The following is a 22,298-nucleotide window of genomic DNA, read 5'->3' as shown; positions in this document are numbered from 1 at the left end:
CGGAGAGTGCCTGAGCAGTGCAGGAGTGCGACTGAAGAGGAGCTGTGACGGGCACGGCTCCAACAGATACTGCGTAACAGATTTCTATGTTAGACTGTGTCATGTATGTTGTCCCCCCTGCGTTACCGTAGTGTTGGGTTGTTGGCGAACTTCCGTCAGAGGAGGAAGAGTTAAAAGGGAATAGATCACAGTTCAGTGGAATAAATAAAGAGTGGCTGACGTTGACTTGATGGTCTGGCTCCGCGTTTGTAATTTTATTAATATCACAGTTAGGCGAACCCGGACAACTCGGTTACACTGTAAGTAGAACGTGTAAAATGAACTACGCGCGCGCAGTTCTATGAATCCCGTGTTTGTTCAAAAGCTGCGTTTACGCTGTATGTTAATAAATAAGCACAATTGCTCAAAGAAATGATTCCACACTGAAATCGCTACAGTATACATGTTTTTTATGTTTATATATGCGATTTGTTGATATATTTTGGTTGTGTCTGGTGGTTTTGACACAAGTGACGTTAAATCTGAGTGAAGCATGTCATGTGAAAGAGGCTAGAGGTTCAGTATGTCGGGCTTTGAAATATCTTACTATCTAGCTACACGTTACATTTGTATTTTTCCCATAGTTACTTTCAAACTTTCTAGCTGACTATAAGTAGCTAGCTTATTAGTAGTTCAACTAAAGTTACCAAATACCTATAGCTTAACGAACTTTCAGCCAAAGATCTTCATTCTATATTGATTTGCTCATATTAAGGTCTTTTTATGCGACAGAGAACGTGACAATTTCCTTTAAAGACTACACTGGGTAGTTATAGAATTTTCTCACTCTTATTGGTTTATTTAGCCGTTATTTTGTTCGTGTATGATATGTATGTCCTTTGGATAGGTTAAGATACATGTCAGTTATTGTAACGACCATTTGATTGGCTTGGAGGCGGAGCTGGCAATGAATGAAAGGAGGAAGTAAATGCGAAAGGGTGAGAGTGCAGTTTGTGAAAAGGAAGCGAAAAAACCTGTAAAGGAGTATAACCGAACATTCATACACGAAGGTAATCAAATTTAAGAGTATTAGAATAGTTACAACAAAACTCGCACCCTTTCGATCTGAGTGAGCTAACTTAGTCTAGCTAGCTAACTTTTTGGCAATCCTAATTTATGGCTAACAGCTCTAGGTAACTTTACATTAAAGCTCGCACTAAATAATCTGGCAACACTGATTACCGTGAACTACGATAACGTTAGCTATATAAGTTATGTAGGTAACGATAGCTGAATTCACCTGTCTGTTTTATGCTGCAAATATTCAAACTGGATTTAAACTCAAAATTAAGGGTAATTCTATTCTTATAAATAGCCTGGCTGGACCGAAAGGTAAATGTAAAGTTTACCAGGATCTATTTTATAGTGTAAGGTTGGTTCATGGTTTCGGTTGCTGTTTCTGTTTTGTGTAGACGTGAGAATCGAATAATTATTTTCATATTTAAAATGCACAGACTACCAAAAAGACAATTGTTCTACTAATTGTAGATCGAGGGGAACATTTATTGTATAGCTAATATTGTTAGCATATATGCTTAAGGCTATTCATTATATTGCATCTTTCGAATGTGATTTATTGAACGTATATGCTCATGTGGTTTGTCAGGTTTCGCAATTGACTTATTTTCTGGATGGCAGAAAAGTCGCTGTGACCGTTATGTTGATCCAGTTTCTCCCGCTCTTCGGGCAGCAGGTGTTTGGTCTGCGTTTCAGAGGCAAAATCTGCGTTGCATCATGGTGGACTCCCAGTATTACCTACCCAATGACATTGGGATCTCGCCGCTGGACTGCGCTGAAGCCTTTCGGCAGCTGACACCCAAGGAGCAGCTGTACGCTCACTACCTCTCCCGAGCGGCTTGGTACGGTGGCCTTGTGGTGCTGCAGCAGACGTCGCCAGAGTCTGCCTCCATCTACGTGTTGCTCCAGAAACTGTTCCGCCGGCAGCCACCTGCGCAGCTGGAGGGTGTGGCGACCGCCGCTGGATTGAGCCCCGAGGAGTACCAGGTGCGCCATCAACAACGTTGTTTGGTTAGGAGATCCGTTTGGTAACTCATTTGTGAAATTTGAGTCATAAGCCACCTCTGATCCAAAATGTAAAGTGATCTGTCTGCGAAGAGAGGTGGAGGATGAAGTTACACTGGTGAAAGATGTAGGGGATAGGAGGGAGGGAGGGATGGGGGTGGGGGGTTGAGGTTACTCCACAGTCAACTTTCACCTTTATCTGTTCAGGCCTTCCTGGTTTATGCTGCCGGGCTTTATGCCAACATGGGAAACTACAAGTCATTTGGTGACACCAAGTTCATTCCCAACCTCCCAAAGGTAAGTTCTTATCTTGGTGCTCTAAGAGTTGTTAGTATGTGTGTCTTTGGCCTGATTCAATATAACCAATGCAGTGCATTGTCTAACTTTTAAGGAGCCCATTTTTTTCAGATATTGCATTTCTATTTGTGGTCTTTTTTGTTGTTACTTTTGTTGACTATCAAACACCTGATGATGTGTTGTATAATTCTTAAATTAGTTATGAAACATTTTCGATGGGGGAACACAATTATGGAACACTAATGATGTTACACTGCATAGTGGTGCGGTCCTCAACTGAAACACTACCGTATTACAATCACTTAGCAGGCACTCTTATCTAGAGTGACTTACAAACCTGAAATAAACTCATCTTATTTGGACCTGCCTTTAAAATAAATATATATATATATATTTTAAGTTAAGGTACCATTCCCATTGCCCAATTGCTCTAAATGTATTGTTCAAAATGCCACTGCTGCCAACTTAACATTAGAAATGTGAGTGAACCCTTTTGCTCATGTCATTTTGTGATTGGCAGCAGTCGCACAGGCAGAATAGTCATATCTCAAACAAATATGCCTTTTATTAGCTCATCCATTATGCTCAAAACGAAACTGACAAATACAAAATGATGACAAGTACATAATGGTGCGTGCGCTCAATGAATATTTCATATTATCACTACATCTTGGTTATTTCTACATTTTATATGCTTAAAAGAGGTTTCATTGCTTTATTGTTTGTTTCTGCCCCTAGTATTTTAGAGGTTATCAGAGGTTATTTCTTTGCTTCGGTTTCTATTTCATATTTTCCGTTTCTTGTTTTGTTCAGTCAGTGTGGCTGTTTCGTTTATGTAAATGAGATGGTGAAGTGATGATTTAAAGTTGACTGTCTACATGTATGGCAGGATTCTTTACATACCTTTCCTGTACATGACTGCACCCCTGTGTTGGAAGTTGGGCCGTAAAGCTCGTGTGTGGTCGTCTGTTGAATGTGTGTAGCGCAGACCTGGGTCAAATACATAATAGTTTTGGATTCAAATACTTTTCTGTGCCCTATTGATCTTGCCTGGTGTAATTGAGCCTGCCGTTATGACCAGAAGGTGGGGTTTGCACTTTTCCATTATTATTTTATTGGTTCCAATACACCAGACAAGGTCAGTAACGTGTAGAAAAGTATTTGAATGCAAAACAAATACGTATTTGACTCAGGTCTGGTGTAGCATCGTGTGCTGACCGAGTGTCTGCTGTGTTTCAGGAGAAGGTGAAAGCTCTGGTGTGGCAGAGTCAGGCCTTCCAGGAGAACCGCACAGAGATGGAGGCCCTGTGGAACAGCTGTGCCCACCTCATGTACTCCCTGGAGGACAAACAGAAACAGCTGGGCCTGGGGGACAAGGCAAGGCCTTGCATTATATTGGCTGTACTCCGCAGTCCTTATGAATTGGGACAGTGACTCAATTTTTTATTGTTTTGGCTCTGCATTCCAGTACATTGGATTTACACATGTTCACCAAATATGGATGTAAATACCCTCAGATTAAAGCTGGCGGTCTGAACTTTTACCCTTTGTTTAAAGGCTGAAAGTATATTGTGTCCTTTGTTTCCTTTTAAATCCAATGTGCTGGAGTGCAGAGCCAAAACAGTAAATGGCGTTGCTGTCCAAATGCTTTCAGAATCTACTCTAGGTAGAACCCTTGCCGTTGCAGTACCGTATGTTTGCTGTCCAGGTGTTCGTATAAGAGACAGTGTCTAAAGCTTACAGCATATCCGCTATACTCTTTCTGTGGCCAAAGGAAGCGAGGCACAACTCATATTCAACTCAAGACTCGTAGTCCTACTCTTGGATGACGTGGTTAGCTCACATCAGTCCAAAAGAAGATGGCCAACAGCTTTGTTTTAGTCACACCAGAGACTAATACAGAGTCAATATATATGTGTGTGTGTGTGTGTACGTGTGTGCGCGTGTGTTCCTATGTACCCTTTATAAGCTTGATTGCTTGATTTACCTTACCCAGGTTATGTGAAGGGGCATGGCAAGTCCGGTCACATGACCTGGGTGAGGTCAAGTAAAGCAATGACAAAACCGGCGCGGGCTGTCACTGTTTTTGTCACCGTTTTATCACGCGGTGCCAAGACAAGAGTTTGTGTGATGAATGTTTGTCGGTTTATTCCCCCCAGGGAATCACCACCTACTTCTCAGGAAACTGCTGTTTGGAAGATGCCGAACTGGCCCAGAAATTCCTGGACTCTAAGGTGGGGGAGAAAACATGGTACCACTTGATCACGTTTGTGATGATAAAAATGCCACAGATTTTTACATTTCTATTGTGTCACTGAAGATGTGGAGTAGTGCTGTAGAGTAATGCAAGTGCGCTGTAGCTCAGCGTTACAGCATTATTATACATTGAACGATCAGGCTTAACTATACAATGGTAAATCATAGTTTCTGTTTCTTTCTTTCTTTCGTTTTGTCTGGTAGTGTAATGTAACTGCACAGGACAATCTGCCCTAACCAGCTCTAATCTAGCAACTAGAAATAGTTAACATATGACATGTTGTACAGATATGAACGTTAACGAGCGCAGGATACACGCCCAGGCCTCACAGGTTCTTTATACTTCACAGTAATAAAAACGAGCGATGAGAGTCAGAGACTCTGTCTCCCTCACACAGACCACCTTTACACGCACACCATATTCTGAGTAACGATCCCTGTCCTGGTTGGGCTCATATTCTGATTATTCCGTTTACATGCGTCCTGAAAGGACTAATTTGGCGGTCTCATTCCTGTGTACATGGTTAGCGTGATAATTCTTCCATTTGAATAAAGTGTTTAAAATTTGCTCAGAGTGAACTGCTGGTATTGTTTTGTTTCTTTGCCTTAAAATTAGAGCTGTCAACATTCAGCGTTCAATTGGTGATTAATTTTTAATTATTTACTTTAGTACAATTGATCATATTTTCTTATTTTGGCTTTAGTAGTCTCTGTAGTCTCTCCCCCCCCCCCCCCCCCAAAGACCAGATTTACCATCTTCCATCCTATTTTTAATCTTTGTAATTAATAATTGTAATTAAAATTCATTGTGTGGGTTCATGTGTTAAGATTGGCAGGCAAAATGCATTTGCTTTCAGGGTTCTAATTTGGTCTGTGGTTCACAAACTTTCATTTTGTCTGCTTAAAAGCATTGCTGTTTTGATGCTTTTTTCTGTCCATGTGCTGCACATGTATGGTTTAATTCTTTTAACACAGAAATTAAAATATCTGTTTTGGAGGCATAAGCAACCTGTCTAGTTTAGATTTTGCATGTTAATAGGGGCATAACTGGGTTTGCTTTTCGGAATAATGTGTTTACATGGGCTGCATCGTAACCGGAACGCTTGAGTTTTCCAAATAAGATGGGAATAATGGCTGTGCTTGTAAACGCCACTGTGAAAGCGGGTTTGCACTCGGCCCTGTGCGTCACGTGTGTGATGTAATCCGGCAGTGTAGGACAGCAATGGACACAATGAAATGAAAAATACAGTGTAGTGTAATGGGTAGGGAACTGGTTTTGTAACCTAAAGGTCACAGGTTCGATTCCCCAGATAGGACCCTTGAGCAAGGTGCTTGACCTGAATTGCTTCAGTATATAAATGTCTGCAATGTAAATGTGATGTTTAGATGAAGTTGTGTAAGTCATACAGGCTAAACGCCTGTAATGAACGTAATGCAACGTGCCGTTCCTGCAGAACCTGAGTGCCTACAACACCCGCCTGTTTAAGGAGGGCGCAGCCGAGGGGAAGAGGTGCTACCAGGTGCGCCTGGCTTCTGCCGAAAAGAAAGGTGAGCATCGGCCAACAATGCATTTGCATCCCAGTGTTATCGTCTCATTAACTTTTTCCAGGACTGAAATGTTAATGCATGCTGAAAATTCCCTCTCAATCACTTGCACATGCCATAACATCCCTTATCAGACCATTTTCAGAGCTGGTTATTGTGTGAATATATTATGAAGCTGCAAAAGTCGCGATATATAGTCATGTGAGCAGAATTGCATTTACCTGACATTCCCACTGAGTCTCTGTTCTGTACAGCAACAATGTTGATTCCACAAGAGTTTTCAACCCAGTAGGACAATTATGCAGTTGCACATATTTGTTTTTAAATCACATTGTTACAAAGCTCCAGAAATGCGTATTTTTCATAAAGAATCAACAATATATTTTATAAATCAATAAAAAATTAACTGTTAAGTGATATTCTGACAGTTCTGGAGAAACTGAAACAACAGGCGTAACAATGAAAATTTGTACAGAAATCAGTCAACTATGCACTACAATGGATGCAAATCAGATTTTTCCTGGGTTTTTAGACAGCCCGGTGGATGGCGAGGGGGAGACCAGGTGTGGCAGGTACGAGTTCGGGGACGCCGTGTTCGTGGTTCAGCGGGGCGACTACGCTCCCCTCATGAAGAAAGTCAGCGATAATTTGGAGAAGGCCAGGGTGAGTCCTTGCACTGTGTTCCGTCCAAATATTCAGCAATCGCATCACTATGGTGTTTTTTACCTTGTAAAGTGGAACGCGCCGGTAAGGCTGCTAGCACCAACCTTGCCTGTCTCAGGCTGTTTTAATGTGTATGCCATATTTAAATATTCTGTGTCTTAAAAATCAACCAGAAGGAAGTGTGTGTGTGTACGTACGTGCCTACGTGCATGTCGCATTAAATATGAGATTAGCATGTACATATTTACTCAGAAAATAAGATTGTTTGAAAGTAAATAAATCTCTTTCTCCTCCTCCATCCCTGGCTTCCTCCCTCCCTCCCTCAGGCGCACGCAGCCAATGACAGCCAGAAGCGGATGCTGGAGGAGTACGCCCGCAGCTTCACCTACGGCTCGGTGGACGCGCATAAGGAGGGCTCCCGCTACTGGATCAAAGACAAAGGGCCCATAGTGGAGAGGTGAGGGCTGGACTGCTGTATTTTACTGTAAAATTGACTTTTAAATTTTTTATTTTATTTTTTGAATTTTACAGAGTGCAGGTATTAATTGTTATTATAACAATAACAATTAGTATACAGTTTCTCCACCTTATTTATCTTAGTAAGTGATTAACTGCTGTGTAAGCAGAATACGAACCGCACTTAAGTGCTTGCCAGCGAGGTCAGCGTGCAGTCATGGGGCAGGGAAGGAGGCGCCTCCTGATTGGCTCTTTGTACATTTGCTTTCGTAGCTACATCGGCTTCATTGAGAGCTACAGGGACCCATTCGGCTCCCGGGGGGAGTTTGAAGGTACGAGCGGCCGTGCGGAGGACCGTTACAGGTTTGGAGAGGTCTCTGATCGCTGGATCAGAGATGGGTGGCAGTGCAGTGTGTAGTGCCCACGGGACTGCCTGAAAAAAATGGCAATATTGCGCTGTCTCTCCCTCTCCCCAGGGTTCGTTGCGGTGGTGAATAAGGGCATGAGCGCTCGCTTCGCCTCGCTGGTCAGCTCTGCCGAGGTCCTCCTCCCCGAGCTGCCCTGGCCGCCTGCCTTCGAGAAGGACATCTTCCTGCGGCCCGACTTCACCTCGCTCGACGTGCTCACCTTCGCCGGCAGCGGCATCCCCGCCGGCATCAACATCCCAAACTGTGAGCCCGGGCCCGTCATAGGGTCGCAGACACAGCACACTGTTCTGTGGCAGTGGCTCCCAAACCCCTCTTTCGGGGACCCCTGACTCCAGGGATTTGATGCGTTTTCTGTCTCAAGTACACCTGATGCAACCAATCAAGGGCTGGATTTTTTGTATCGGGTGTGCTTGAGGTGGATCACAGCAAATACCTGGATCTGGCTGGGGAACCACTTGTTCTGTGGTGGTAATATTCAGCATTCAGCATGAATGGTCTTTGCCCGCTGCCCACCTCCTCCCAAAACACTGCTTCAAACCTCCATTAGGATCAGGTTTCTTCTCTGAGAAAAGGGGGAAGGCCCCTGGGTGCTTTCTGATGTGGCAGTTGAGGGTAATCTGAGCCACGGCTGTAGGCTGAAAGGAGGCATCTTGTCTGTTGCAGACGATGATATCCGCCAGACGGAGGGCTTCAAGAACGTGTCCTTGGGGAACGTCCTGGCTGTTGCCTATGCCACACAGAAGGACAAACTCACCTTCCTGGAGGAAAATGACAAGGTGCCCATTTTCTCTATGCGTACATCCGTATCCCGGCCATTTCTAGAACTCTGTCTCTTGACCTTCATTTCATGTTCTATCTTCACCTGAAAATATTTTAATATTAATCCTCGTTGGTAGCCCTGTTGGTCCCCCCCCCCTTCACAAAAAAGTGGTACAGTCTGTGTCCCTGTCTCCTCCTCAGGACTTGTACATTAAGTGGAAGGGTCCATCTTTCGAGGTGCAGGTGGGGCTTCACGAGCTGCTGGGTCATGGCAGTGGTAAGCTCTTTGTCCAGGTGAGCAGAGCCCGATAACGGTACCTCTCACTTGTCTGAGGAGTACGGCCCAGTGTCTTCAGTTTAGCACTGGTTGTTCCTGGTCCTTAATACTAACACCAGCTTAATGTTAGTTGACAAAACCATTTTAGACAGTAGTTTAATACAAAACATTAAATAGATTTGTATATCATTTATGGTCTATTTTATAATAATTATTTTGGCTGTTGATGGTTTCACCACTTCTGTCCTCAATTCCCTGGATTTTTTTTGTTGAACTGGATGTATGGAGTTAAATGCATACTGTAGCTACTCCTTTACAAAATGTACTGGTCTGATATTACTACTGTAAAAAGTGTATTTGGGGCTTGTGAATACAATTGGCCTTTGTAAATTGGGAGAAAGTGGAAGGGAGAAGCTTATTTATATAACATTTTTGTTATATACAGTATGTGTGCAGAATATGTATGTAGGTGTTCAAATGAACACTCCTCGGTGTTGACTCACCATTTTATCTGAATGTGTTCAGGATGAGAAGGGGAACTTCAACTTTGAGCGGGAAAGTGTTCGCAATCCCGAGACTGGAGAGCTGGTGAGAGTCTGCCTTTACCGTTTTTGCTCTGGCTAATCCCGCAATTTTGTTGGTTCAGTAATAATTTGGCCATTTGCCTGGTAAATTCGGTATGTGTGTGTGTGTGGTGTGTTATTCATTGGTGACCGCGCTGTCCGTCCCCAGATCTCCACCTGGTACAAAGGCAGCGAGACGTGGGACAGCAAGTTCTCCACCATCGCCTCCTCCTACGAGGAGTGCCGGGCGGAGTGCGTGGGGCTCTACCTGTGTCTGATCCAGGAGGTGCTCAGGTACACCAGGCTCCTGTGCCCGCCCATACTCCCTCTAAAGCTGTCCTTTAACATGCTGTTTGTGTAGTGGAATCAGAGTGGGTAATACTGAGGGTATGTGCCAAAATGGGTTGCGTCTCTCCATAAAGGGACGGTAAGCTTATCGCAATTCCTAGGGTGTTGTGTGTGTGTGTGTGTGTGTGTGTGCACGCATGTGCATGTGTGTCACTGTCGCTGTGTGTGTGTGGGTGTTTCAGTATCTTTGGGCACGAGGGCACAGATGCGGAGGAGGTGGTGTACGTGAACTGGCTGACCATGGTACGTGCCGGCCTGCTGGGCCTGGAGTTCTACACACCCAAGAGCAAGAGCTGGAGGCAGGTGAGAACCGCGTGGAGGGCTGCACTCACGCTGGACTGAGAACAGTGCAGTTTTAACACTGGTCTGAGAACAGCGCACACTCGTACTGATCTGGGATGAGGTGAAAGAACACTGAAAGAACCGCTCGCCCTGTCGGACTCCTGTTGAGGCTCCTGCGGTCTCCCTGTGTCTCAGGCGCACATGCAGGCCCGTTTCGTGATCCTGAGGGTGCTGCTGGAGGCGGGCGAGGGCCTGGTCACCCTGCAGGAGACGACGGGGGCAGACGGACAACCTGACGCCCTCATTACTCTGGACAGGAGCAAGATCCACACTGTGGGCAAGGACGCCATCAAGAGGTTCCTCTGCAAACTGCAGGTACGGTGGTGCTTGTGGGCAGCGTGACACAGGTCCCAGGAGCAGGTGCATTATTATGATATTACAGTGGACATGATTCATACACTAAATGGCCATAATTAATGTTTATTAATGATGCCATGAGGGGTCACTGTTCTAGTGGGTGGGTGATTTGGTGCCGTTTTTAACTCAAATTCCGGGAAACAATTCCTCTGAATCTCAGGTGCACAAATCGACGGCAGACGTAGAGGGTGGCAGAGCTCTGTACGAGGGCTACTCTGAGGTCACCTCCACGGGGTCACATGACTTCCTGCGCCTGCGGGAGACGGTCCTGCTGCGCAAGGAGGCTCGAAAAATGTTTGTCCAGGCCAACACCCGGGTCAAAGGTCAGTGAAACGCCAACGTGTAGGCGACGTAGAGGAGTATTCTCTGTTCCATAAGTGAGAGCAGGTAGAAGTGTGTTCCCTGTGGAAGTGAGCGGGGTTATAAGTGTGCTTTGTTTGCAGGTGAGAGCGTGGAGCTGGTGGAGTACGAGGGCAGTGCTGGGGGGCTCATCAGTTCCTTCACTGAGAGGTTCCCAGAGGATGCGGAGGAAGTGGAGGCTCAGCTACTGGAGCTCAGCAAGCGGGACGCCCCCTGCTGGTGCTGAGGGTGCACAACAATGCCACACTATGAAAATAAAGCACTTACACCTTACCCCACAGGACGCACACATGCACAACACACACTTATGTTGCCACACACGGAAATGAACCACATAAACAAACAAAAATGCCATCTTGGACTACACCTTCCTTCAACTGCCCTCACACGTTACATTAATTGGTCATGAGTTCATTCATACAGTGCCCTGCTCAGGTGTACATGACATCAGCCAATCACCAGCTCTCGCTCCACTCCCAGAGGGAATATGGATCAGTGTTTGTGGACCTTCAGGCTGTGCGAGCTTCTTAAGAGCTGGGTCTTGTGGCCGACTGGTCTGTGCGCACGCCTGTTCTGTCAGTTTAAACCTGCGTGTCTCCTCAAAGTTCCAGCTTGTCCTGCACTTCTGTGAGGACAGACTTTTGGGGCCAGGGGCGTGGACTTGATGTCTCACAGACAAAATGTCCACTATTGGATCTTAATTAATTGCCAGAAACTTAACGCAAACCTAGTTTGCATTGGGTCATTATGGCAACCTTGTAAATGTGTAATGTGTTATAATGTAGCTGTACTTTCGGTTACACAGTAGTTACTGTATGGACGTCTCATTTAATTTAATTATAGGTGCTGCATATTAAACTGCTGGCATACATGTAATTAATTACATTTAGAATTCAGGGTTTTTCCTCCAAATATCACTATATAAGGTGTACTTATATGAATGAATGTATCATATTAAGGTATGGTGTTAGGCACAGACAATGCTACTTTAGTGGGGCTTTTTAAAAAAAAACAAACTGCTAGTAGTATTCGTTCATTTTGCTGTAGCCATCTCACAACTTCCACAGATCCTCCCCTTGCAGTGCCATGGTGTCACTGGACATCCAGTGGGCAAACACGGTTTATCATATAGAATTAAGCCATATAACTGGAACAAAGACGCTTGTAATTATTTGGTGGAATCCATTCAGAAATATATTTTGCTGTATGTCTCCATATTTCCTTGTGTGGCAACCAATCAGTTAAACACATTTACATGTATGCTGTGGTATACTTCCCACTGGAGCTATTGAAAACCGTATGTCAATTTTTGATTGTAATGCATAATTGTGTTTTTGCTCATGATTGCATTTTATCTAAGAAGCTGAAATCAGCTGGATAGACCAGTGGGTCCTGTGTACCAGTGACCTGGATGAGCACGATGTTAAAAAGTCTTTGATCAAATGTATACACAGACCAAAACTAGAATAAAGTTGGGTTGATTTTCCAAACATAGTTGTGCTTTCTGCATTTGTGCCCTCTGCATGGAAATGACATCATCTGTGACATCACAAATCTTAATTTATTAATTAATATTCGAGAGTTTAAGAGTAAAATCACACTGGCCGTCTGGCTGCACACAATCCGAAATTGCTATATTCTTGTGTATACGACTACACGTTTTCTTCATGCAGCGCAGACATGTTTACAACATATGTGAGAGCTGATTTTGCAAAGTAGCTCTTCATCTGGCAATTCGCATTATACCACGCTAAAGAGTCGGGTAACTAGGAAATAGACTGAATTAACCGAACGAGCTGCTTTCCACTACCTGCTCCAAACGACAGACAGGCGCTGAAACGTACTGCGCTCTAGCTGCAGCTCAATCCCCGCTTTCGTCACACTCGCAATCTAAAGAAAATTAGACGCAGGATGTTACGTTTACCTCTGATCCACCAGTCCAGTGCATTTCCGCTTTTTGTCCGTCATTCGCCCCATAGATGCTCGAGTAAGAATCACCGAAACGGCTTTTTGAGGCGTTGATCTTTTCCCCTTTCATTGCGCTCGTACGGTGTTCGCTGGCGGCGAATTATGGATAGCCAAGGAAGAAAAGTAGTAGTTTGTGACAATGGCACAGGGGTAAGCATGATTTTATTGTTTTTCTTCCATTCATTCATTAAATCTCTTACTCTATAGGACGAGTGTTTAGCTTGGTGCTGATGTCTAAAGCTTTTGACAGACAGCTATCAACTAGCCTAAATAAATACTGTGCGTGATTAGCCCACTTCGCATGCTTCTCTGGATGGCCAACTAACTGCTATTGTAAGCACGTAGGTCGATCTGTCACATTGGAAAACCGATATGATATGCAACCAGCTGATATGATGTCAGAGAGCTATACGATCTGAACATTATCACGAGCACTCACCCGGGTGAAGAATTATGCAAAATGGCCCGTGTATTAATTCGTTACGCTTTCCGAATTTGATGTCTTCATATAGCGTTATATCTGTTGATCCAGTCTAGTTCTATAATTCTCTGGCTGGTTGCAAATGCCTTGCTAAATCACTTTATTTTACAACCTAAGGTGTGTTGAATAAATAGGTTATCGTTTGCACTGTCGTTTTTTAGTTTACCGTTTTCTTTGAAATTATATCTGAATTGTTTGTGGGTGGTGTGTGACAGTAGCCTAGAAATGTATACATTTGTTTGCGTCAGGTATGAGTTCAGCCTAGTTCTGTGCTGCATTGAACTTATTGCCATACAAGGTGATGTGGTCTCAAACTACATACGGAGTAGGAAGTTGAAAAGGAACTGGGGCTTTCTTCCTTTTTTATACATCTTGTTGTTTCCCGTTATTATTATTATTATTATTATTATTATTATTATTATTATTATTAATAATTTGTTTTACAGCAGTGTATTTTGTGTTGTCCTTCACATGTCACTTAGCAACTACTCCCACTTGTCACTAGACAGACTACAGTGAAATGATTCTAAATCCCACTTAGAGCTGAGAACAGACACACAATTCTTAATTATGCAACTGTGAAATACTCTAATCACAGCAGTCATTTAGAAATATCCTTAGTGCATTGTGAATCAGTGTGTGTCAGATCGCTTCCAAAACCAAATGATTAGGTTGCTGCATTTCATAATATTTGGTGATAATGCACTGTGGTCTGCTGAAAGCTGCGTGCCTCAATTTGTGTGGAATGCCTTCCTCAAGGCTATGGAATGCATCGTGGCCACCAGACAAGTACAGACACCTTTCCACTGAATACTGTGCAGCTCGTAAGTTGGAAAGCTCACTTACAAAAGTTGACATTTGGCAAAAGGAAAAACAATAATTCTCTTTTGTTTTTAAACCTCCTCACGCTTTTAATATGCAAACTCATCCCTCAATTTTTGTTTTTACTCAGTCTCCCGTTTGCTTTTGCAGTTTGTCAAGTGCGGATATGCTGGTTCCAATTTTCCTGAACACATCTTCCCCGCCCTGGTGGGCCGGCCCATCATCCGCTCATCCACTAAAGTGGGCAACATTGAGATCAAGGTGAGACCATTATGGTGAAGGGGGGTGGGGAGCATCCATACAATGCTTTACGTGCACATTTATTGCAACATTGACTGGATACAATAGGAACCGCACTTAACTACCACTGGAGAATGTGTGTGCCATTTCAAAAGCTGGCTCTCACTCTCTGGTCTGCTGTTCTTTGGTGACAGGTAGCAGATCTCTTGGTTGGTTCTTGTTGTCGAGAGAATTTGGGATGAAGAGCATCTTTGCATCATCACCCCTCTTTTAGTATCTAGAGAGGAGAGAGTGTAGAATTAGATTCAGCATAGTGCTTTCTGATTCCTCAAATTCTTTCCCGTCCTTGCTCTCTATTATTTTAGCGACTTTCCCTCTATTTTTCACTCTTTCAATCTCTTCTTTTTCTGTCCCTGTCTTCTTCCGTGTTTCTGTTTATTGCGCAAGAACAACTGCATCAACGACCATGTGGTGAGTTCCAGCCGTCTCAAGCGCTAATTGACCGCTCCGTGCCTCATGGTTGTACTGAACTGTGTTCTGTTTGAATGTTAGATCTCGCTGTTGGGAAATGAGGAAGTTTAAAACAGAACTTTGAATAGCTTGTGCGAGGTACAGTAGTGTTTACAAGAGCTCACTTGATGGAACTGCCAATGACGACTGACCGATTGTGGCATGAAATAATTCTTACCCGACAATCACCAGTAAACAGCCTTTTAAGATGATTTTTTTTTAAGGCATGATATTAAAATTGTAGAATTATCTTACTGAGTTTGACAGTTGCATACCTCCCACAGCCATGCCAATGCTTATATAATCCATACCACGTCCTAAATATATGTTGCAGATGGAATGAAGGGATGAGAAGAATGGCTTTTACCCTGATAGAGGTGTTTTGGCTGTGCATACCAGACCATCATTACATTACATTACAGGCATTAAGCAGATGGAGTGACTTATATAGCATTTACATTGCATCCATTTGTACAGCTGGATAAATACTGAAGCAATGCAGGGTAAGTACCTTGCTCAAGGTTAAAATGGCAGTGTCTTACTCAGGAATCGGAACTGTGACAAGACCAGTTCCTTACTCATTATACTACACTGCCGCCCACTATCATGCAGGGACTAGCTCAGGCACAGGCCATATTGAGAGAGAGACCGTATCTTAAGTGGAATAGCACTGAAAATATACGGTACACTTATGTTTTGAGCTGTTCTTTTTTTGACTGGGTATGATCTCTCTTGCACTTCTCCATTATTCTGAGCTCTGTTGTGAGTCACCAGGGGAGGTTCCCCTTTCTCTCTGCCCTGTGTTCAGGACCTGATGGTGGGGGATGAGGCCAGTGAGCTGCGCTCCCTGCTGGAGGTGTCCTACCCCATGGAGAACGGCATCGTCCGCAGCTGGGATGACATGCGCCACCTGTGGGACTACACCTTTGGCCCCCAGCGGCTGGACATCTCCCCCCCGGACTGCAAGATCCTGCTCACAGAGCCCCCCATGAACCCGCTCAAGAACCGGCAGAAGATTATAGAGGTCATGTTTGAGAGCTACCAGTTTCAGGGTGTCTACATTGCCATCCAGGCTGTGCTCACGCTCTACGCCCAGGGTGAGCATCTCTCGGCGATGCACGGCGATGCATGGCTGTTGCCATAAAGTTGTTTCCAAGATAATGGATACTATTTTCTATGGCTTCAAGAGCCAGTCAATTGGTAGATCAATGGAGAGACATAGTACGTATTACGTACTGTGCACAAAAGATGTTCCTTGGCAGTTGTTTGAAAAGCATTGATTGGTTCTGTCTAGTGAGTGACTAGTGGCTCCACCTATTGAAGCCTCACTCTCCGATCACTAGCTGATTCTCAGAGTTCCATGGTTAAGATGTGGTTGCTGGGTGGCTCATCCTGTAAAGGCACTGTTCTAGTGTGTGGATTTGGTCTGGTACCGAGTCCTGAATGTGCCAGTGCCAACTAGCAGCCCTCTGGGGCGACGCGTAATTGGCGCTAGCCTCACCCAGGGAAGGGAGGATTTCAGTCGCTGTGATGTCAGTGTCTCATCTTGCACCCTGCTGGTCGATTGGATGCCTGTGAGTCTGCCTGTGAAGCTGCATGGGTGCACAGGGAAGTGTCTTTCTCACGTCTGTGAGAGCCTGACACCATGAAGAACAGAGTGATAAGAAGCAGCAGCTGTCATCACACACACACACACACACACACACACACATATCACCTCTGACTCTGTGTGGGTCTGACTTGTCGACCACAGTGCCAAAAAAAGATCTGAAAATGGCTTGTGAGAAACCAGGTTTGCCTTTGGCCCTCCCAATCGACAATGGAAGTTCTGAGGCTCGTTCTGTTTGCATCTGTGGTACTTGGTCCTCTGGTACCATGGTCCTCTGGTACCAAAGTTGTTTTCTAAAATGACTCTGCGTGTATCTGTCTGTGTGTGTCTGTGTGCACGTGCACATGCACATACACATGTATGTGTGTAGTTCTGTGTGTGTGTGTTTGTGTGTGTGCATGTTTCTTAGGTTCTTCGGTTTCCTCCAGATATCTGTTCAGGTCAGATTTGGCTCTGGCTGCATCAGGGGCCACACTCTATATGTGTGATTCATAGCCTTAGGAATCAGATTCTTTTGGCCCCTGTGTGCTCAAACTTCATCGCTAAATAGAATTTTCACCAAGCTTATCATGAATAATCTCTGCAATATAAGGATTGTTATTTATAATTATTGAGGTTTATACTTTTATACCAGAATTGTCTATCGATAAAACTACTTATCCACATTAAAAACCTTGTCTTTCTCTCCATTTCTCTCTCGTTTCTCCTCCATCTGCTCGTGTCACTTCCTGTCTCTCTCAGGCTTGCTGACGGGTGTGGTGGTAGACTCGGGGGACGGAGTGACCCACATCTGTCCCGTGTACGAAGGCTTCGCTTTGCCACACCTCACCCGCCGACTGGACATCGCAGGCCGTGACATCACACGCTATCTCATCAAGGTACCTCCTCAGGCTTCCTCGCTGTCAATCACGGCTTAATTTGGAATATCCGATTACCAGTTGTTCATGCGCAACCCCTCACTGCAGATTCGAAAGAGTGAAGACATCAGTGTTTTTTGTCGAAACATGGGTTGTCACCAGTGTGTCTTTTCATAGTGCAGCCCTCAGCCAAGCTCCAAAATCACAGAGATTTGAGTCGGAGGATGACATCTCATCCATTTTGGAGAGTGTGGCCCGATGCATGGGGCCCATCCACACACTAGAACAGTGCCTTAACAGGATGAACCACCCAGAAGATTAAGACCTTTTTGAGTGATTTGGATTGTATGACACTGGATTGCCTTGTTGGTTGCAGTAACCTGGCTTTCAAAGACTACCTAATATTTGTGTGTCTTTTAGAGTGACTTTTAATCTGGATTTTCCTTGAAAATGGCATGAACAACAGTTAAGCTACTCTTTTATCACTTTTGTCAGCCAACACCAAGAGGTACAGCAGGAAACCATCAAGCTATATGCAATCAGTACACCTGTCTTCAGCCTGTCTACTGTGGAAAACAAAGATTTTAACAAAATTTTTAACAAGATACTTCTCTTAAGCGCACCATGCTTCAGCAGGTCCATTAGGAGGCAACTGAGCCTGAAACCCATCTCTGAGCACACTACTACTGTGATCATTTAATGGCTATTGACTTCTAACAATAATTTCTCTCTCTCTCTCTCTCCCTCTGTCTCTGTCCCCCCCCCCCTCTCTCTCTCTCTCTCTCTGTCTCTGTCCCCCCCCCCTCTCTCTCTCTCCCTCTCTCTCTGTCTCTGTCCCCCCCCCCCCTCTCTCTCTCTCTCTCTCTCTCACCCCCCCCCCCCTCTGTCTCCTCCCCTCCCCCCCAGTTGCTGCTGCTGCGCGGCTACGCCTTCAACCACTCGGCGGACTTTGAGACGGTGCGCATGCTGAAGGAGAAGCTGTGCTACGTGGGCTACAACATCGAGCAGGAGCAGAAGCTGTCCAGAGAGACCACCGTGCTCGTCGAGACGTTCACGGTACCCCTGCAACCTACACATGCAGCCCCTCCATGGCCACATTACAGACCTACTGTAACCCGGTCACTGTGCTGCAGTTCATCAATATGCATGGCTGCTCCTCTCTTGGATAGCTCTGAGAGCTCACTTCCCTTTAATGGCTCACTCCATTAGCACACATTGCAGTAATTAAGGTTTGAAGTAGATAATGATAGTATAATGAGACTAGAAATGACAAGAAAAATGTTTTTGTTTTCAAAACTTATTTTCTCCTTTCTCCCTCCCTCCTTCTGTCCCTCCAGCTCCCAGATGGTCGGTTGGTGAAGGTGGGGGGCGAGCGGTTTGAGGCTCCCGAGGCACTGTTCCAACCCCACCTGATCAACGTGGAGGGAGTGGGTGTGGCCGAGCTGCTCTTCAACACCATCCAGGCGGCCGACATCGATACGAGGTCAGTTGCGCATTGCCGCGGGCGCCATCTTGATCTTATGTGACTTCATCCTCCAGTCGAACTGCATGCGATTCAGGTGTATCCTCTGTACAGACCTGCACATTAGGTTTTAAATGAAAAGGTTTTAAATGAAAAATGAAAATCTTTATATGAAAGATTCACCCAAAGACCCAAATAAAAAATAACAGCTGACAAAAGTACAAATTACCAGACATTTAATAACCTGTTTGACAAGCATTCCTAAAATTTAGAGAAATTACTCCCGATAATGAGACGCAACACCTGTGCCATACATTTTTATTAATCTTTCATGCTGTGCTCTACCACCACCTGCAGGTCAGACTTCTACAAGCACATTGTGCTGTCCGGGGGTACCACCATGTACCCCGGCCTGCCGTCCCGCCTGGAGAGGGAGATGAAACAGCTTTATTTGGAGAGGGTGCTGAAGGGAGATGTGGAGAAGCTGTCTGTGAGTCAGAAATGCTGACACTAATAATGACGCACTGACGCAGCAGCACTGACACCGAGGCACTGCTGATGTACATCTTAGACACTGTGTGGCATATGTACAGGAAGGATATGCTGACAGACACAAAGAAATGCGCACGCACACACACTTCTCGAGAGAGCACAAAGAGACTGCCCTGTTTGCACACTCACACGGCACAGACGCACATATACACACACTCACACCCACACACACAGACACGCACACACATACGCATACACACACACACACACACAGACCCACACACCCACACACCCAGTCTCTGAGCGTGGTGTCCTTCGCTGTGTCCCCTGCAGAAGTTTAAGATCCGCATCGAAGACCCGCCTCGGCGGAAGCACATGGTGTTCCTCGGAGGGGCGGTGCTGGCCGACATCATGAAGGACAAGGACTCCTTCTGGATGAGCCGCGCGGAGTACCAGGAGAAAGGCATCGGGGTGCTGGAGAAACTGGGGGCGAGCGTGCGGTAGGAGGCTCCCACCCACCCCGGCCTGCCCAGGTTAAACACAGGTATAAGCACAGGGACCCCCCCCTCCCCCCCTCCCCCTTCCCAAACATGCACCCTTACTGCCACACCCACAGGCCCTGAGACATAGACAGACAGACAGACTGGCGTACTCTGACATCAACAATCGGGTACTTAACTGCCTTTCTCACTTTTGTCCGTCTGTCTGTCCACCATCTCAACACGCTGGTCTAATAGAGCGTGAGAAGGGTTCAGTAGGTGTTTGTCTGTCTGTCTGTCCTGGCATGGTGTGATTATGGCACCCGATTTAGGCATGCAGCTGCCATCGGTTTGACTGTAGTTTCATTGCTTGTATTTTTTTACAAGGCCAGTTCAGTACCTGGATGAAATTAACTGTTGCATATATAGGTAAGATAACTATATTCGGGGGAAATATTAGCCAATCGGGGTGATTTCGTCTGCTACCAAAGTAAAAATTATGTGAAAATAAAATAAGTTTGAAAACATGAACTCTCCAGCTCATGTGGGTTGACAGCCCCCACTGTGATATATTTAAACAAGAATAATTATAATCCATAATAATCATAGTCTGTGTTAAGAAGGAACAGAGTCGTGGGCTTCCTCTGTTTCCCTAGCAGCATAGAAAGTTGCCACTTTCTTATTGTCCCACAAAGAGATGGATGAGATGCTGTACTTTAGCATTTAGCAATTAGCACACATCAGCTGGAGTCTTCTCTCAGGTACCCATCGGACTGTTAGGCAGTCAGGTGACCGTGTCCTTCAACTGTCAGAGCAGTCCTAGGGTCCGCATTTGGGCTCATTTCTAATAACGCTGACAAATCAAGTGACAGTAAACTGAACATTTTATCTGACTTTCAGCCAGGATTACAGTAGCACTGTAATGTACTGTAACTTTCTCCCAGTGTCAGCAGATTGTGTGAATAAGGTGTTCCTGATAATCAGATAATCATGAGCCTGGACCAAACATTTTTTTAGAAACTTATTTTATATTTGTGTATTGTTAATTATGTGCTTTTATTGAGGTTTAGTATTTGCCAATGAGATTTTTTTTACCTTCTAAATCCCAGTTTTTGTACTTCTGTAATTTGTTCATTTTTTAGCACAGCATTGTGCTCACAAAACTCTGATCAAAAACTTTTCATTACCGTTTTTCTTTGTCTTGCAATAATGGCTATGTGACAGGTGATAAACAGGTTGTGAATCAGAACGCCTACACCAATTTGTTCTCAGTAATAATTTCCGTATATAAACGCAGATTCTGTATTTAGAGGCAATCAGAGGAGATGCATTCATTTAAAAGCAGACAGTTCTTTCTGCCTGGCATCATTGAGCTCTTTCTTTGTGTTGTAAGCTGAGCCCTTTTAAGGCCTGTTAGTAAAACGTCAGCAGACACTGTCAGCGGTTTGTCCTGGGAGGTTGCAGGGCTATAATCTGCAAAATGGGAGATGTATTACACACGTGTGAGGAAACGGTACATGACCTCATCTGTGTGAATGAGGTGCAATGCTCTTTGTCGAGGTAGCAGCCAGACTTTTAGTAGAGAATAACACTCCCATATGTCCTTATGCACAATTTAACATTAAAATCGGAACCATTTACTCATTTCTAGAGCAGTGGTTCCCAAACCTTTGAAGTCAAAAACCTACTTAATGGTTGAACACAATTCCTGTGACCCTTCTCTTATTGGAATTGCTGGTAAGCCTTAAAAAATTGAATTAAATATATACATGGTGAGACAACAGCGTGTACTCTAACTTGTGCAGTGTTTTGTTTGACCGGTGTGAACGTCAGTCAGAATTGTATAATATACACGTTTCCCTTTTACATGTGTAACTCACATCCCACCAGAAGCCGTCGTGGCTCCCAGATGGGTCTCGACCCCAGTTTTTGAGCTCTTGCTATATAGCTCTGTATGCTTCTTTGCCGTGTCTTCACCTTGGAGCTCAATCCCTGAGAACATCTCATTCACACCTTAATCACAGCATTATTCTAGCTTTCATTTTACTCTGGTATCATTCACTATGTTCTTTTTTTTTAAAAACATTATCATTGATTGCATTTACACTTTTTGGGGCAGAAGGGGTTAAGTTGTACTTTATTTTGATGCGTGTAGCAATGTTGGACACAACGGAATGAATATTAATAAAGATTGTTATAATTATTCTGCTCTTGGCCTTTTTTTGAAATGTTTAAATGTGGGATGTTGTATTGCTTTTTCCCAATGAATCCTAGAATGGCATACCTGCTTGTTCACTGTCCTTTGATACAGTTGATTTTTTTTACTGCAAGTTAGGTAGTTTATTATCCAAAATGAAAGGTTGATTCTGGGATTCACATTTGCAGTGTCTTGCATTCCCAAACCCCTACCCAACCTTTTCACTGTTTGAGAATAGCCTGAGGAAATTGGGTCTGTACCTTCAGAATAAAATCAACCCATCTCTGTGCTCTTCCTGAGTTTTCTGTCTGTAATATAATTAGGACACATATAAGGTGGCTGAGAAATCCTAAGGACCTAAATCCGAATGGAAACACTGCCTCGTTTGGTTCCTAAAAACTTTTACTTACTGAATTTAGGGCTCCAAGGAATCCAACATTTTCAGCAGCTCAAATGCTTGTACTGATTT

The 22,298-nt window shown here is 44.4% G+C and overlaps 2 protein-coding genes across 6 annotated transcripts; both read left to right on the top strand.

Annotated features, from left to right (window-relative positions):
* Nucleotides 1-124: 124 nt before the first annotated feature.
* On the top strand, nucleotides 125-12,204 carry dpp3 (dipeptidyl-peptidase 3). Of its 4 annotated transcripts, none has more exons than XM_035433536.1 (18): nucleotides 125-299; nucleotides 1,733-2,043; nucleotides 2,269-2,358; nucleotides 3,598-3,735; nucleotides 4,518-4,592; nucleotides 6,069-6,162; nucleotides 6,692-6,822; nucleotides 7,149-7,279; nucleotides 7,552-7,610; nucleotides 7,755-7,949; nucleotides 8,370-8,482; nucleotides 8,667-8,759; nucleotides 9,268-9,330; nucleotides 9,475-9,599; nucleotides 9,836-9,956; nucleotides 10,131-10,310; nucleotides 10,513-10,675; nucleotides 10,796-12,204. In XM_035433536.1, exons 1-18 carry the CDS (start codon nucleotides 230-232, stop codon nucleotides 10,936-10,938), a joined length of 2,295 nt encoding a protein of 764 aa, XP_035289427.1. In that variant the 5' UTR covers nucleotides 125-229; the 3' UTR covers nucleotides 10,939-12,204. The 4 variants fall into 4 exon arrangements, with proteins under 4 accessions (XP_035289427.1, XP_035289426.1, XP_035289424.1 ...); XM_035433535.1 differs by having other exon boundaries at nucleotides 1,730-2,043; XM_035433533.1 differs by lacking the exon at nucleotides 125-299 and adding an exon at nucleotides 924-1,049 and having other exon boundaries at nucleotides 1,730-2,043.
* A 379-nt stretch (nucleotides 12,205-12,583) lies between these two features.
* LOC118235769 (actin-related protein 2-like) lies at nucleotides 12,584-21,837 on the top strand. Of its 2 annotated transcripts, XM_035433542.1 has the most exons (9): nucleotides 12,584-12,830; nucleotides 14,134-14,244; nucleotides 14,671-14,694; nucleotides 15,542-15,830; nucleotides 17,084-17,220; nucleotides 18,106-18,255; nucleotides 18,537-18,682; nucleotides 19,019-19,151; nucleotides 19,487-21,837. In XM_035433542.1, exons 1-9 carry the CDS (start codon nucleotides 12,783-12,785, stop codon nucleotides 19,655-19,657), a joined length of 1,209 nt encoding a protein of 402 aa, XP_035289433.1. In that variant the 5' UTR covers nucleotides 12,584-12,782; the 3' UTR covers nucleotides 19,658-21,837. The 2 variants fall into 2 exon arrangements, with proteins under 2 accessions (XP_035289433.1, XP_035289434.1); XM_035433543.1 differs by lacking the exon at nucleotides 14,671-14,694 and having other exon boundaries at nucleotides 12,599-12,830.
* The last annotated feature ends 461 nt before the right edge of the window (nucleotides 21,838-22,298 follow it).

This window comes from Anguilla anguilla, chromosome 9 (assembly GCF_013347855.1).
Source record: "Anguilla anguilla isolate fAngAng1 chromosome 9, fAngAng1.pri, whole genome shotgun sequence".
Taxonomy (NCBI): Eukaryota; Metazoa; Chordata; class Actinopteri; order Anguilliformes; family Anguillidae; genus Anguilla; species Anguilla anguilla.
Note: the sequence above shows the minus strand (reverse complement) of the source record. Positions and strands in the feature narration are given on the sequence as shown.

Excerpts from the sequence above, each read along its gene's own strand:
- dpp3 (XM_035433533.1), top strand. The coding sequence starts at position 968 with ATGCGAAAGGGTGAGAGTGCAGTTTGTGAAAAGGAAGCGAAAAAACCT. Across the intron at positions 6,163-6,691 it reads GGCTTCTGCCGAAAAGAAAG|ACAGCCCGGTGGATGGCGAG; the intron begins GTGAGCATCGGC and ends CTGGGTTTTTAG. Across the intron at positions 7,611-7,754 it reads CTCCCGGGGGGAGTTTGAAG|GGTTCGTTGCGGTGGTGAAT; the intron begins GTACGAGCGGCC and ends CCCTCTCCCCAG.
- LOC118235769 (XM_035433542.1), top strand. The coding sequence starts at position 12,783 with ATGGATAGCCAAGGAAGAAAAGTAGTAGTTTGTGACAATGGCACAGGG. Across the intron at positions 14,245-14,670 it reads TGGGCAACATTGAGATCAAG|AACAACTGCATCAACGACCA; the intron begins GTGAGACCATTA and ends TTATTGCGCAAG. Across the intron at positions 15,831-17,083 it reads GCTCACGCTCTACGCCCAGG|GCTTGCTGACGGGTGTGGTG; the intron begins GTGAGCATCTCT and ends TGTCTCTCTCAG.